This window comes from Phocoena sinus, chromosome 7, assembly GCF_008692025.1.
Source record: "Phocoena sinus isolate mPhoSin1 chromosome 7, mPhoSin1.pri, whole genome shotgun sequence".
Lineage (NCBI taxonomy): Eukaryota > Metazoa > Chordata > Mammalia > Artiodactyla > Phocoenidae > Phocoena > Phocoena sinus.
In genome coordinates, this window is record NC_045769.1 from 7,187,334 (window position 1) to 7,204,393 (window position 17,060).

General features: G+C 38.6%; 1 protein-coding gene across 6 annotated transcripts in view; it reads right to left on the bottom strand.

Moving 5' to 3' along the window:
• The window catches only part of GIGYF2 (GRB10 interacting GYF protein 2), a 126,658-nt gene that overhangs the window by 9,274 nt on the left and 100,324 nt on the right, over positions 1-17,060 (bottom strand). For all 6 annotated transcript variants that reach the window (XM_032636946.1, XM_032636941.1, XM_032636947.1 and 3 more), the window contains 3 exons: positions 3,955-4,077; positions 1,043-1,252; positions 702-907 (listed from right to left, as the gene is read on the bottom strand). In XM_032636946.1, coding sequence (XP_032492837.1) covers positions 702-907; positions 1,043-1,252; positions 3,955-4,077 — 539 coding nt within the window. The remainder of the gene's footprint in view (positions 1-701; positions 908-1,042; positions 1,253-3,954; positions 4,078-17,060) is intronic.

Below are 17,060 nucleotides of genomic sequence, written 5' to 3' on the forward strand. Positions count from 1 at the left end.
ATTCGTAACACATTAAGCCCTCAATCAAGAAGAAATATTCTGACAACACTACCATTTATTAAGTAGTTACTATGTGCCAGGCACTTTACTAACTACTTCACATGTATTCATTTAACCTTTAGAACCACACCCATGAAGTTATTATCTTCATTTTACAGATGAGGGAACTGAGGCTCAAAGAGGTTCCCTCTTGCCCAAGGTCACACAGCTAATAAGTAGTAGTGCTGGGATTTGAGTTGGTGTATTTAACATTAAAACCCATGTTCGTTCAATAAAACTGTATACTAAGGAAAGAAAGATGAATGTAAAATGTAACTAATTTATCATAAAAATAAAATGGCTTTAGTGTTTATAATACTCATAGTATAAGTAACTTAAAAATATAAATTTAGAGAAAAACGCTAAAATCTAGAGAATACCTTGGTGAAATATTCCACAGCAATAACAAAAATATTAAGTGGTTACCATGTGACAGGCAATGGACTAAGTGTCCAGCAACCAAAGGAGCTCCTAGTATAATACAGATGTGTTTCCACAGGGAAGAAAAGCAATCATCAAACTATGACCTCATGTGGTAGGATACAGGTGAAAATAAGTAAAAACTAAATAACTACCTTTCTCTGGCCACCCCATATCCTACTCCTCACACGCCGCTTCCCCCAACCCACCAAAGAGCATAGGTTGATCATTTTGAGCCCTACCTGAGACTGGCGTTGTTTTTATTTTTGTTTGTTGAATTCCTGGGTCCCACCTCTTTCACTGCATCATCCCAGAATCCCATGTTGGAATTTTTAGTGTCAGCATTACTCCAGATACTACTGACTAGGTCAGATGCCCACTGGTTAGGGGGACCAGCATTTATAGAGCCCCAGACAGAATTCCCAAGGCTGGTGTGCAGGTTGGAATGCTGTTAAAGAAAAGGAGACAAATAATTACAGTTAACAATATTAAAAAGATAAAAAGGGAGTCCACAAAAGTTAGGAAAGATAACTTAACTTATAACACCAGCCCATACAGTGACTGCTTAGGAAAATGAACCCACCGGATTATTCCGGGCTCTGCTGGGTTGCTGGTGCTGCTGCTGCTGCTGCTGCTGCTTCTGCATTTGCCTGGCTTCTTCCTGTTGTATCTCCAGAAGGGACTTTGCAGTACCTGCGGGCTTGCTGACATTCCCCCACCCTGAGAGTTTCTGCTGTTGCTGCTGTTGCTGCTGCTGGAGAGCTTTCATCAATTCCCTCTGCTGGCGCCTCTGCTGCAGGCACAGAAACAGAAGGCAACTCAGGATTCCGTTGTTTAAAAAAATAGTTACAAATGTCCAGTATACTAAATGGAATGTAAATACATAGCAGCTACATGAAATTAAACACCATGACAGAGTTAACTCCTCTACTGCAAATAAAGACGTAAACTGCCAGAAGTACTAACAGGAGAATAAAAAGAAATTAAGAATTACTTCTTAAAAATTAAGTAGGGCTTTTGGTTAAGCATAAAAATGAAATATATGTTTACTTCCAAAGCCCTACCAAAATGACAGAAAAAATTTTTTTTCTAAAGCATAAACCTTAAGGACAAAGAGAATAAAATAGACTTTAAAAGCTGGAAAGCAGGCAGATAAAGACAGCCAATATAACAGACCCAGTAAGTTGAAACCTAAGTAAAGGAAGCTCAGAAACAGGCCAATTCACAGAGAAAGCTAAGGAATTAGAGGTAGAGGTATCTCACATAGAAGAAGACAGGCTGAAGGTCTGTAAAAAGCAGCACGGAGACCCTGACTACCTCCCCAACCCAAAGCAGTTAACAGCTATCCCTCTCTCCCCAGAAGAAAATTAAAACTTTCCTTTTTAAAGAGGCTGAACCAGATTAGCGGATTAGTCTATAGAAAAGCTGACCCAGGACAAGAGAATACACCTACAGATACCAACAGATGGTGGGACTCCAACAGAACAGACCATTACAGAGACCATTACGGAAAAGCCCAGCAAGGTGCTGTATATACCAGAACCTCCAAACAGCTTTTCTGTGCCTTATTCCTAAATATGAATGAATAGCCCAGGATCAACAAACACTTGACAGAGCTTCTAAGATGAAAGCCAAAGACCAATTCAAACAAAATTCTGTGGAAACAGAAACAAGACAAGGGAAAATAGGAGCTAGCTTTTTAAAATGCTATCAGTAAGTAATATTTTTAGAGGTAAGGTAGTGCAGTCAGTAAAACAAGAATAAGAGGCTATAAAAAGAAACACTTAGAGTAACAACATATGGACTCAGAACTTCAAAATAAGAGAACATACATTAGAAGTTCAATAGAAGGACTGAAAGATAGGACTGAAGAAATACCCCATCAGAAAAGATAAGAGATGGAAAGCAGGAGAGAAAACCAAAATCAGTCCAGGAGGGCAACATGCAGATGACAAGAATTTGAGAAAAACAGAGCACCTGTGCAGCAAGCTAAGCGCGTTCAGATCTGAACAGATTACAGGGTCCTGGAAAGGACACCTCCAGGGAAAGAATGAAACAGAACTGTCATAGGTTTTCCCTATGCGAGAAATATGTATGGAGTGGCATTTTATACCTTTTGAAGAGTGTAGGAAGACTTAACAGTTCAAAGAAAATTAATCAAATAAAAACACAAGGCAATAATTAACTTCTAAATGACAAAAAAAATATGAACAAGAAAAGACCTGTGATTTCAACTCTGATGACCACTATTATTATTTTTAAGCAGAGACCAAAATTACTGGAACAATTTCTAGCCTTGAAGGGGGAAGATATACTCTGCTCTGCATTCAGCTGTTAAACTTTTAGAAAAGAGAGATGATTTCAGAGAAAGTTCAGTCAATTTTTTTTCTTTTAAGCGGGTGGGAAATAAGGTAATTTTTTAAGGTGAAGCAACATTTTAACCTACTGGATGACATCATGCACACTACATGGTAAACTTGTACAGACAATTCCCGGGGCCTTTAGTGAACCACACCACCGAGACCAGAATGACAGCTTGCATTCGTGAACAACTTGACTGCTCTGCCTCAAATTATATCCACATAAATCACTTTCTTCAAGACTCTGCTACCTCATGCCACCTTTTCAGAGAGGCCTTCCCAGATAGCACTACCTAAAACTAGACAATCACTACTACCAACAACACTATCCCCAACTCCCAACCCTCTCTCTATGCCTCTCCTCACTTTATTGTTCTTTCTGACACATATTGCCCTCTAGAACTCCATGTTTTACTTAATTTTTATTGTCCATGTCCCCTCAACCAAAGGCAAGCTTTACGAAGGCAGAGAATTTTGTCTGTTTTAGACTCAGCTATATCCCCAGACTAAAACTGTAACTGAGTAGCAACTATGTAATGGACAGATGGATGGATGGGTGGGTGAATACGGCACCTAATGGCATGCTGAGCCAAACCATTTTCCTTATTTTCTCTCTTCTATCAAGAACTGTGTTCTGCTGCCCCCTCCTCAGCCCCTTTCACTCTTTTGTATCCTTCCTATCCTAATGAGGAACTGTAGGATATAGACTTATAGGCAGAGAGGCGTTATTTCTGTCATACTTTAAGTTTTTCTAGGTTAGCCAGAAAACCCAATACCCTTTAGGGAAAAAAGTATTCTACATTCTAAGCATCAAATTTACAAAAGGATAGCTGCACAAAACTCACCCCCAATTTTGAAACACCCAAGTAACTTTTATTTATGAGCTATTCTCTCAAGAGCTACGGTTAAAATGTTTAAGGTAACTGAACATTTATGTACCCAATCTTAATGTTATTCCTATGAGATCCTTCATACTTGCTAGAGACCATATTACAGGATAAAGAGGTGAATAACACATATCCAATTCAGACACACAGCAGTTCTGACAATAATAGTTATCTTTAGTAGCCACTCATCCATCATGCACACTAGCTATTCACTGATTGTCTAGATCACTGTTACTTTTAAAATTTACCTCCTCTCGAAGTTGCCGTTCTCGTTCCTCTTCTAGTTTTTGGATTTCAGCCAATGATAGCGTTGCCTGGGACTGACATGCTGTCGTATTGGACTGCTGGCCCCATGTTGAAGAAGAGGGAAGCTAACAAAAAAGGAAGGCAAACGAGTTCATGAGGAAATATGTACAGGAAACAAAGGGGCAATAATGCATTAAGTACAGCCAGAACATTCATGTTTCTTTCAACTCCATTTATAACAATTCAAATTTCCTTCTTCAATCCTTTTACATACTACTCTCCCAGCTGGTCTGCTTTTACGTAATTTTTTTGTCACAAGATTATTTTAAAACAACTTAAGTACATCAATACACTTTTATTTGATCTACCATTATGAAACTGCAAATTTGTTACACCTGGCATTGACATATACACCAATATACAACCATAAAGAGAAAGAAGTAAACAAAAGAATCACTAAGTTTTTAATCCAAGGAGGTAATAAAGGACAAGATATGCTACTTTCCAATGAAAGTAGCAAGGGCAAGATTTGTGAAGGGAGAGCTGAGGTGGGCAGCTGGAAAGATACCAGGCACAGTTTTCTATCAGTCTTTCATGAAAGGGAGTTAACCAGGCTGTGCCTTCTAGTAGTGAGCACTAAGCTGGTTTTAATCAATAATTCTATTTTTCCTATGCCTTAAAATGATCAACTAAAATAAAGTGTAAATATATGAGTCCTGAATACTTTAGTGTTCTCAAAAGCTTGATTATTTCTAGGGGAATCCCTTGGCCTTTCTGGGCCAGAAGAAAGATACACTCTAATTTTGAGACATCTTATGGCTCTTAAAAGCAAACAAAAACCGAATCTAACCAGACTTAAAATATGTTTAATAGAAACAATACATGAGCATGGATGGATCAAAACAAACAAAATGCCGAACAGTCCCAAAAAAGAATGGCTCTTCAGTAGGAATCTCTACAACTGGAACTGATGCTATACAAGTAAAAACAGTTTAAACTGTCACTGATGTTACCAGACAGCTCTCCAAATGAGTACCCTCAACACTACCGAACATAATAGATCCTTTAACATTTTTTGCCCAATGATGGGTAGTACTGGCATTTCTCTCAAAATGCACCTGTGCTAGGGTAGGAGAGGGGTACAGGAGGCAGCTAAGAGAGAAATATGGGGGACTGAGTAGGCAAAGTTGAGCACAAATGAACTGTTTTTCTCCACAGGAAATGACACGTTTTGGAAAGCACTATCAAGATCAAACCTGGCAGCAGATCTCAAACCTGGCGGCATCACCTGGAGGACCCGTAAAAATGTAGATGCCCCGGCCCCACGCTCAAGGAATCAAAAGACCCAAAGGTAAAGCCAACCAATTCGCATATTTTTGTAATTCTGATGCAGTCAGAACCAGCAACCACTGATGCTGTCGAAAATCTCAGTGGCTGTATCACCTCGTGGTACCCAGAAAGCAATCGCCAGTCCTCTTCAGCAGAAACTCAGCCAGCATCAAGGACAGATTCACTGCCTCCTGAAATGGCCTGTTCCTCTTTCAAGAACCTCTGAAATCCTCCTGTATTTTGTGCCAAAGTGTACTTCACTGTACTTTTTGCTAATGATTCATGAGTCTGCTCTCTGGAGTAATGCAGAACAAATCGAAGTCTTTTTCACATGACAGACAAACGTCTGCAGATAGCTATCAATTTCCCTTAAGTCTTATTTGTACATAAGAAATAATACCCCATCACTCCATCAACATTGCCTCAGGGCATTTTCCAGTTCAACCAACATCCTGTACTGCCCACTCAGAGAACAGAAGTTTGTTGATCACGCTTTTCATAACAACTCTTTCCCAAGTCAGAAGCAAACAGTTGGGAATTTGGTACATTTTCTGCCCCCTGAATGCCTAATTATACTTTGCTGATTTAAAAAACCTTACTTTTTTTTTTTCCTGCCCTGACATTGCTACCTTACATTTTCAACACTATTTTTGATAACATTTCTTTAAGAAAATCTGCTAAAACTCAGTAAGAACAGAGTCTGCGGTACTTGCACCATGACCCACTCTCTCCCAACTCCTAGCTCAGCCAGACAGAAACACTACTTCAGATGAAGGCAGCAAAGAACACAGGCCTCCCTCTCTCCCCGTTAGCTGACAGTCAGTGGGCTGCCTTCCCGGGAAGTACACAATATCAACAATTCTCATCCTGGCTCCAGCCACCTGTTGCAAAGGCTAAGCTACGGACAAACACAGCTGAGAGGTGAGGTGGCTCCCTTCTTATGCCTAGCCCTGACTTCTGGGATGGAAACTACACAGTGCTACAGAGACTACTAGGGCCCTGGCTGCCACTTTGAAAGGCAGAGGTTCCATCCCACCAGGAGAGGCAAGCCAAGAAGACCTGAGGCTACTGCCCCTCCCCCAAGGGCTCAATTCATAAAGCAGGCACCATTGTTCCCAGCTCCAGAGCTGTGACTCTGGGACTTCTGCCTTGAAGCAGAGGTGGGAGGAACAGATTGTAATAGAGAGAGCTGCAGACCTCTTCCCAAAGGAACTGACTTCATTTGCAACAGACTGTGGAGAGTAAGGAGTTTAACCCTAAGGGCACTTTCAAAAACAGTGGATGTTGCAGTGAAAGGCAAGGGGTTAACTGGTAGATTCACTGGAGATACAGGCTAAACTGTACTCTGCTTCTTTGTCTCAGAGAACCAAGCTAGAAGGAGTCTGCCTAGGGTCAGAACAAATCTCAAAGTACCTCTTCAAAAGAGCTTGAGTTTGATTGGATCAGGCTTTTGGATCATTTTATGCCCAAGGGTTCTTCTGAGAAGAGAGTAATCCAGTTAGCAACTAGTGGAGTTTAACAGCTAAATGTGGAACAAGACAGTCAAGGAGAGCCCAGCCTAAACCACTGTCAGCCCAGGGTGACTGTGAGCATACCCAATGCTGCATCCCCAGAGAAGCCCCAGCAGAGGCTTCACACTATTGGGGAGAGGCGGGGAAGTTCACTAAATTAATCTAGCTAGCCACAAAACAAATAATAATAATGAGTGGGGGTGGAGGGAGGACCAGAACCCAGAATTGCCACACTGCATTAGCAAAAAAGTCTAGTTTCCAACAAAAAACTATGAGACATGTAAAAAAATTATGGGAAAGTATATCTATATACCAGGAAAAAAGCTGGCAACAGAAACTGCCTGTGATAGTGAGTGATCAGATGTCAGATTTAACAAAGACATCAAAGTCTTATAAATATGTTCAGAGAAGGAAACCATGATTAAAGGAGTAAAAGTAGACATGTTAACAATATCACATCAAATAAACAATATCAATAAAGATACAGAGGGTTTCCCTGGTGGCGCAGTGGTTGAGAGTCTGCCTGCCGATACAAGGGACACAGGTTCGTGCCCTGGTCCGGGAAGATCCCACATGCTGCGGAGCGGCTGGGCCCGTGAGCCGTGGCTGCTGAGCCTGCGCGTCCGGAGCCTGTGCTCCGCAATGAGATAGGCCACAACAGTGAGAGACCTGCGTAACGCAAAAAAAAAAATAATAATAATAATAATAAAGATACAGAGAGTATTTTTTTTTATTTTATTATTTTTTTTTTTTTTTGTGGTACGCGGGCTTCTCTCTGTTGTGGCCTCTCCCGTTGCGGAGCACAGGCTCCGGACGCGCAGGCTCAGCGGCCATGGCTCACGGGCCCAGCCGCTCCGCGGCATGTGGGATCTTCCCGGACCGGGGCACGAACCCACGTCCCCTGCATCGGCAGGCGGACTCTCAACCACTGCGCCACCAGGGAAGCCCCAGAGAGTATTTTTTAAATAATCTATGAGATTAGAAATGAATTACAGGGAAAAAAACGTAAAAAAACACAAACACAGAGAGGCTAAACAATACGGTACTAAATAACCAAGAGATCACTGAAGAAATCAAAGAGGAAATCAAAAAATACCTAGAGACAAATTACAACAAAAACACGATGATCCAAAACCTATGGGATGCAGCAAAAGCAGTTCTAAGAGGGAAGCTTACCTCAAGAAACAAGAAAAATCTCAAATAATCTAACCTTACACCTAAAGGAACTAGAGAAAGAAGAGCAAACAAAACCCAAAGTTAGCAGAAGGAAAGAAATCATAAATATCAGAGCAGAAATAAATGAAACAGAAACAAAGAAAACAATAGCAAAGATCAATAAAACTAAAAGCTGGTTCTTTTGAGAAGATAAACAAAATTGATAAACCATTAGCCAAACTCATGAAGAAAAAGAGGGAGAGGACTCAAATCAATAAAATTAGAAATGAAAAAGGAGAAGTTACAACAGACACCACAGAAATACAAAGCATCCTAAAAGACTACTATAAGCAACTCCATGCCAATAAAATGGACAACCTGGAAGAAATGGACAAATTCTTAGAAAGGTATAAGCTTCCCAGACTGAACCAGGAAGAAATAGAAAATATGAACAGACCAATCACAAGTAAGGAAATTGAAACTCTGATTAAAAATCTTCCAACAGGGCTTCTCTGGTGACTCAGTGGTTAAGAATCTGTCTGCCAGTGCAGAGGACACGGGTTCGAGCCCTGGTCTGGGAAGATCCCACATGCCGCGGAGCAACTAAGCCTGTGCACCACAACTACTGAAGCCTGAACGCCTAGAGCCCGTGCTCCACAACAAGAGAAGCCATTGCAATGAGAAGCCTGCACACCGCAAAGGAGAGTAGCCCCGCTTGCCACAAGTAGAGAAAGCCTGGGCGCAGCAATGAAGACCCAACACAGCCAAAAATAAACAAATAAAAATAAATTTATTTAAAAAAAAAAAATCTTCCAACAAACAAAAGTCCAGGACTGGATGAGTTCACAGGTGAATTCTATCAAACATTTAGAGAAGAGCTAACACCTGTCCTTCTCAAACTCTTCCAAAAAATTGCGGAGGAAGGAACATTCCCAAACTCATTCTATGAGGCCACCCTGATACCAAAGCCAGACAAAGATATTACAAAAAAAGAAAATCACAGACCAATATCACTCATGAATATACATGCAAAAATGCTCAACAAAATACTAGCAAACAGAATCCAACAACACATTAAAAGGATCATACACCATGATCAAGTGGGATTTATCCCAGAGATGCAAGGATTCTTCAATATATGCAAATCAATCAATGTGATACACCATATTAACAAACTGAAGAATAAAAACCCTATGATCATCTCAATAGATGCAGAAAACACTTCTGACAAAATTCAACACCCACTTATGATAAAAACTCTCCAGAAAGTGGGCAGAGAGGGAACCTACCTCAACATAATAAAGGCCATATACAACAAACCCACAGCAAGCATCATTCTCAACGGTGAAAAACTGAAAGCATTTCCTCTAAGATCAGAAACAAGACAAGGATGTCTACTCCCACCACTATTATTCAACATAGTTTTGGAAGTCTTAGCCATGGCAATCAGAGAATAAAAAGAAAAGGAATCCAAATCGGAAAAGAAGAAGTAAAACTGTCACTGTTTGCAGATGACATGATGCTATACACAGAGAATCCTAAAGATGCTACCAGAAAACTACTAGAGCTAATCAATGAATTTGGTAGACTAGCAGGAAACAAAATTAATGCACAGAAATCTGTTGCATTCCTATATACTAATGACGAAAAATCTGAAAGAGAAATTAAGGAAACACTCCCATTTACCATTGCAACAAAAAGAATAAAATACCTAGGAATAAACCTACCTAGGGAGACAAAAGACCTGTATGCAGAAAACTATAAGACACTGATGAAAGAAATTAAAGATGACACAAACAGATGGAGAGATACACCATGTTCTTGGATTGGAAGAATCAATATTGTGAAAATGACTAACTACCCAAAGCAATCTATAGATTCAGTGCAATCCCTATCAAATTACCAATGGCATTTTTTACAGAACTAGAACAAAAAAATCTTAAAATTTGTATGGAGACACAGAAGACCCCAAATAGCCAAAGCAGTCTTGAGGGAAAAAAACGATGCTGGAGGAATCAGACTCCCTGACTTCAGACTATACTACAAGGCTACAGTAATCAAGACAATATGGTACTGTCACAAAAACAGAAATATAGATCAATGGAACAGGATAGAAAGCCCAGAGATAAACCCACACACCTGTGGTGAACTAACCTATGACAAAGGAAGCAAGGATATACAATGGAGAAAAGACAGTCTCTTCAATAAGTGGTGCTGAGAAAACTGGACAGCTACATGTAAAAGAACGAAATTAGAACATTCCCTAACACCATACACAAAAATAAACTCAAAATGGATTAGAGACCTAAATGTAAGACCGGACAGTATAAAACTCTTAGAGGAAAACATAGGAGGAACACTCTTTGACATAAATCACAGCAAGATCTTTTTTGATCCACCTCCGAGAGTAATGGAAATAAAAACAAAAATAAACAAATGGGACCTAATGAAACTTAAAAGCTTTTGCAAAGCAAAGCAAACAAGACAAAAAGACAACCCTCAGAATGGGAGAAAATATTTGCAAACAAATCAACGGACAAAGGATTAATGTCCAAAATATATAAACAGCTCATGCAGCTCAATATTAAAACAACAAACAGCCCAATCCAAAAATGGGCAGAAGACCTAAATAAACATTTCTCCAAAGAAGACATACAGGTGGCCAAGAAGCACATGAAAAGCTGCTCAACATCACTAATTATTAGAGAAATGCAAATCAAAACTACAATGAGGTATCACCTCACACCGGTTAGAGTGGGCAACCCACTACTGGGCATATACCCAGAGAAAACCATAATTCAAAAAGACACATGCACCCCAACGTTCATTGCAGCACTATTTACAATAGCCAGGTCATGGAAGCAACCTAAATGCCCATCGACAGACGAAAGGATAAAGAAGATGGGGTACATATATTCAATGGAATATTATTCAGCCATAAAAAGGAACGATACTGGGTCACTTGTAGAGATGTGGATGAATCTAGAGACTGTCATACAGAGTGAAGTCAGTCAGAAAGAGAAAAACAGATATTGTATATTAACACACATATGTGGAACCTAGAATGGTACAGATGAACCGATCTGCAGGGTTGAAATTGAGACACAGATGTAGAGAACAAACGTATGGACACCAAGGGGGGGTACGCGGCGGGAGGGTGCGGTGGTGGTGTGATGAATTGGGAGATTGGGATTGACATATATACACTAATATGTATAAAATGGATAACTAGGGCTTCCCTGGTGGCGCAGCGGTTGAGAGTCCGCCTGCTGATGCAGGGGACACGGGTTCGTGACCCGGTCCAGGAGGATCCCACATGACGCAGAGCGGCTGGGCCCGTGAGCCATGGCCGCTGAGCCCACGCTCCGCAACGGGAGAGGCCACAACAGTGAGTCCCGCGTACCGCATAAAAAAAAAAAAAAGAACCAAAAGGAAATTCTGGAGTTCAAAAACGTAATAACTGAAATGAAAAATCACTGCAGGAGCTCAAAAGTATATCTGAACTGGCAAAAAAATTTAGTGAACTTGAAGAGAGAGCAACAGAGATTATGCAATCCAAAGAACAGAGAAAAAAAGAATAAAGAAAAATGGAGAGCCTCAGAGAAATGTGAGATACCACTGAGTGCACCAACATGTGCATAATGCAAGTATCAGAAGAAGAGGAAAGAGGAGCAGAAAAATTGTGACCTAAATCTCAAATTTATAGAAAAAACATTCATCTACATATCCAAGAAGCTGAACAAACTCCAAATAGGATAAACCCAAAGAGATCCACAAATAGACATTATCATGGTAAAAACACTGAAAGCCAAAAAACAAGGAGAAAATCTTGAAAGCAGCAATAAGGAGGAAAAACAAATTATCACTTACTAGGGAATCCCAATAAAATCAACATCTGACTTCTCATCAGAAACAATGAAGGCCAGAAGGCAGTGGGATAAGATATTCAAAGTCTTCAAATGAACAAAAACTGTCAACCAAGATTTCTATATTCAGTAAAGCTACTTTTCAAAAATGAAGGAGAAATAAAGACATTCCCAGATAAAATTAGAAAATTTGTTGCCAGCAGACTCACCTTACAAGAAATACTAAAGGAAGTTCTTCACGCTAAAAGCAAGTGACCCTAGAAAATAGTCTGAATCTGCATGAGAAAGCCAAGAGCACCAATAAAATTAATTATATAATTATAAAAACCAGTAGTACATGTACATTTCTTCCTCTTTTAACTGATTTTAAAAGCAAATGTATAAAACAATGTATATATATATTGTTGGACCTATAACATACAAAAATCTAATATGTCAAAAATGGCACAAAGGAGTTAAGTGAAAACAAAGCTGTAGTAAGCTAATGACTCCATATGGTAACTTGAATCCACAGGTACCAATTAAGAGAAGCAGAAACGATAAATAAGGTTATATAACGAAAGCTATACATACATACTTGCTTTCCTTCTCTCAGCGTCTTTAAGAGACAATATAATATAAAGGAATAAATATAACATTTTATCACTGCATTTGTAACATTTACAAGATGTGATACAACAAAAATACTACAAAAAGGAGAAAAAAGGAACAGAGCTTTAAGAGAGTAGCATATCTGTGTCAAACTGGAAAATATAGTGATGAAAATCATTAAGGATATTAAAATGCTACATTAGAAAATAATTAACGCAAAAAGAAGCAGTAAAAGAAGAACAGAGAAACAGAAAGGATGTAAAAAACAGAAAGTAAAATGGCAGATATAAATCCAACTATATCAATAATATCATTAAACGTGAATAGGTTAAAGAATCCAATAAAAAGGCAGAGATTATCAGACTGGATAAGAAAATAAGATTGAACTGTACTGTCTAAAAGAGACGTAATTTATATTCAAAGGTATAAACAGATCAAAAGTAAAAGAATAAACAAAGATTTATCAGGCAAACAGCAATCAGAAGAGAGCTGGAATCACTATACCATTATCAGACAAAACATACTTTAAAACAAAAAAAGTGTTAATAGGGATAAGAGGAACATTTTATGATAATAAAAGGGTCAATCCAGCAGGAACATATATAACAATTATAAACATATATGCACCTAACAAGAGAGCACCAAAATACATGAAGCAAGAAATGGCAGAAATAGAAGGAGATATACAATTCAACAGTAATACTTCGAGACTTCAATACTCCACGTTCAGTAAGAGGTAAAACAACCACAATATCAATAAGGAACTAGAAGACTTGAACAACGCTATAAACTGACTACACCTAGTAAACATCTATTGAACACTCCACTCAACAAGAGTAGACTATACGTTCTTCTCAAGTGAACATGGAACATTCTTCAGAATAGACCTAAAGAAGGTAAAACTTTATGCCAGAAATAAAACTTTATTCTAAGACATAAAACTAAACTTCAATAATTCATTTAAAAGAATAGAAATATACAAAGTATGTTCTCTGATCACAATGGAACAAAATTAGAAATGAGTAAGAAATAAATTTTGGAAACTCTCAAATAAGTGAAACTAAAACACTCCTAAATAACCAATGGATCAAAGAAGAAATCAAAACTTATGGGTAGCAGCTAAAGCAATTTATAACTGCAAATGCCTAAGTGAGAAAGAAGAGATATCAAATGAATAAAAAACCTTCTACCCTGAGATACTAGAGAAAAAGAGCAAACTAAACTTACAGCAAGCAGAAGGCAAGAAATAATAAAGATGAAAGAAGAAATTAATGAACTAGATAAGCGAAAAATAGAGAAAAATCAATGAAACCAAAAACCAGTTCTCTAAAAATATCAACAAAACCGACTTAACCTGATTGTCCATGAGGAAAAAACCCCAACAGACTCAAATTACTACAATCAGAAATAAAAGAAGCACATCACTACTGATCTTACAGGAACAAAAAGAAATATAAAGGAATACTATGAACAAGTGCTTGCCAATCAATTAGATAACCTAGATGAAAAAGACAGATTTCTATAAAGATATAAACTAATCAAAACTAACTCAAGAAGAAACAGATGATCCAAAGAGACCTATTAGAAGTAAAGACATGGAATTAGTAATCAAAAAACTATCCACAAATAAAAGCCCAAGCACAAATGGTTTCATCACCACTGAATTCTACCAAGCATTTAAAGAATTAACAAACCCTTCCAAAAAATTGGAGGGAACATTTCCTGACTCATTCTTCAAGGCCAGCATTACCCTGACACCAAAACCAAAGAAATCACAAGGGGAAAACAAACACATACTACAGACAAATACCTCTTATGAACATGGACATAAAAATCCTCACCTCCTTCAGCCTAACGAAGGGCATCTACAAAAAACACACAGCTAACATTAAATTTAATGGTGAGAGACTGGATGTGTTTCCCCACATCAACCCAAGATCGGAAATAAGACAAGAACATTCACACTTGCCATTTCTATTAAACACTGTACTGGGGTTCTAGCCAGGGCAATTAGGCAAGAAAAAGAAATAAAAGACTGGGGGAAAAAGTAGTAAAACTACCTCTATTTGCAGATAACATGACCTTGTGTACAGAAAATCCTAATGAATCCACTAAGACACTATTAATTAACCAGTCCAGCAAGATTTCAGAATACAAGCTCAATATACAAAAATCAACTGTACATCTACACACTTGCAAAGAACAATCTGAAAATGAAATTTTGAAAATTCCATTTATAATAGCATCAGAAAGGCAAAATACCTAAGAATAAATTTAACAAAAGAAGTACAAAAGTTATACTCTAAAAACTATAAAACACTGAAAAGAAATTCAAGAAGATCTAAATAAATATAAAAACATCTCATGCTTATGGATTAGAAGACTTAATGTTGTTAAGATGTCAAAACTCCCCAAACTGATCTACAGAGTTAATGCAATCCCTATCAGAATCCCAGTTGGCGTCTTTGTGAAAACTGACAAACTCATTCTAAAATTCATATGGAATTGAAACACAGGAGAGCCAAAACAATATGGAAAAAAAAGAACAAATTTGGAGGACTCACACTGATTTCAAACTTAACTACAAAGCAATAGTAATGTCAAAGCAGTGTGTTACTAGCATAGCGATCATACAGATCACCTGACTAGAATTCAGAGTGCAGAAATGAACCCACATGTCTAATTTTTAAGACGAGCACCACAACCATTCAGTGGACAAAGAACAGTTTTTTCAACAAATGGTGCTAGGACAACCAGATAAATCACATGCAAAAGAATGAAGTCAAACCCTTACCTCACATAATTTACAAAAATTAACTCAAAATGGATCAAAGAGCTAAAACTACAAAGTCTTAGAAGAAAACATGGAAGTCTGTAAAACTTTATGACCTCAGATTTAGCAATTCTTAGATATGACAACAAAAGCACAAGCAACAACAACAAAAATAGATAATTTGGACTTCATCAAAATTTAAAACTTTTGGGCTTCCCTGGTGGCGCAGTGGTTGAGAGTCCGCCTGCTGATGCAGGGGACACGGGTTTGTGCCCAGGTCCGGGAAGATCCCACATGCCGCGGAGCGGCTGGGCCCGTGAGCCATGGCCACTGAGACTGTGCGTCCGGAGCCCGTGCTCCGCAACGGGAGAGGCCACAACAGTGAGAGGCCCGCGTACGGAAAAAAAAAAAAAAATTAAAAACTTTTGTGCATCAAAGGACACTATATCAAGGAGGTGAAAAAAAAAAACAAATAATAGAAAATATTTTTAAATCATTTGATACAGAACTTAAATATTGAACACATAAAGAACCCTTAAAAAACTCAGTAAGAAAAAGACAACCCAGTTTAGGCAAAGGAGGGCTTCCCTGGTGGCGCAGTGGTTAAGAATCTGCCTGCCAATGCAGCAGGGGACAAGGGTTCAAGCCCTGGTCCGGGAAGTTCCCACATGCTACGGAGCAACTAAGCCCGTGCGCCGCAACTACTGAGCCTGCGCTCTAGAGCCCATGAGCCACAACTATGGAAGCCCGTGTGCCTAGAGCCCGTGCTCCTCACAAGAGAAGCCAATGCAATGAGAAGCCCACGCACTGCAACGAAGAGTAGCCCCCGCTCACCCCAACTACAGAAAGCACGCACGCAGCAAGGAAGACCCAACGCAGCCAAAAATAAATAAAATAAATTAATTAATTAAAAAAAATAGGCAAAGGATTTAAATAGACATTTCTTCAAAGAAGATATACAAATGGTCGATAAATACATAAAAACATGCTCAACATCACAAGTCACCAGGGAAATGCAAACCAAAATCACAAGTTATCACTTGACACCTACCAGGATGGCTATAATCAAAAAGTCAGATAATAATGGGTTGATGAGGATGTGGAGAAACTTGAACCCTCATACACTCAACGTAAAATGGTGCAGCCACTTTGGAAAACAGTCTGGCAGTTCCTCAAACCACTAAACACACTGTTATTATATGACCCAGGAATTACACTTCTAAATATATATATATGTATGTGTGTGTGTGGGTGTGTGTGTGTGTATATATCCACATAAAACTTGTACATGAATATCTAAGGCAGCAGTAGTCATAAAAGCCAAAAGGTAGAAACAGCTCAAATGTCCATCAACCGATGAATGAATACACAGAATCTGGCATATCCACATAATGGAATATTATTCAATTATAAAAAAGGGGGAAAAGTACTGATATATGTTACAAGAACCTTGAAACATTATGCTAAATGAAAGAAGCCAGTCACAAAAGACCACATATTATATGATTCCATTGATCTGCAATGTCTAGAAATAGGCAAGACAGAATAAAGCCAGAAAGTAGATTAGGGGTTACTTAGCCCTAAGTTAGGGGAAAATAGGGGCTGGGGTGTGACAGTTAGAGGGTTTGGGGGGTGGTAATGAAAATGTTCTAAAATCTATTGTGTTGATGGTTGCACCTATCTATAAATATGCTAAAAACCACTGAATTGTATACTTTAACTGATTGAATTGCATGGTATGTGAATTGTATCTAAATAAAGCCGTTTTAAAAAGCTTTTTTCTCACAAGAGCCTTCAGCAATTCCTCATAACCATCTTGAGCTCTTTATCTTCAATCAGAATGCTTATCCATAAAGTAGCTCTACAGTCTTCATGGGAGGATA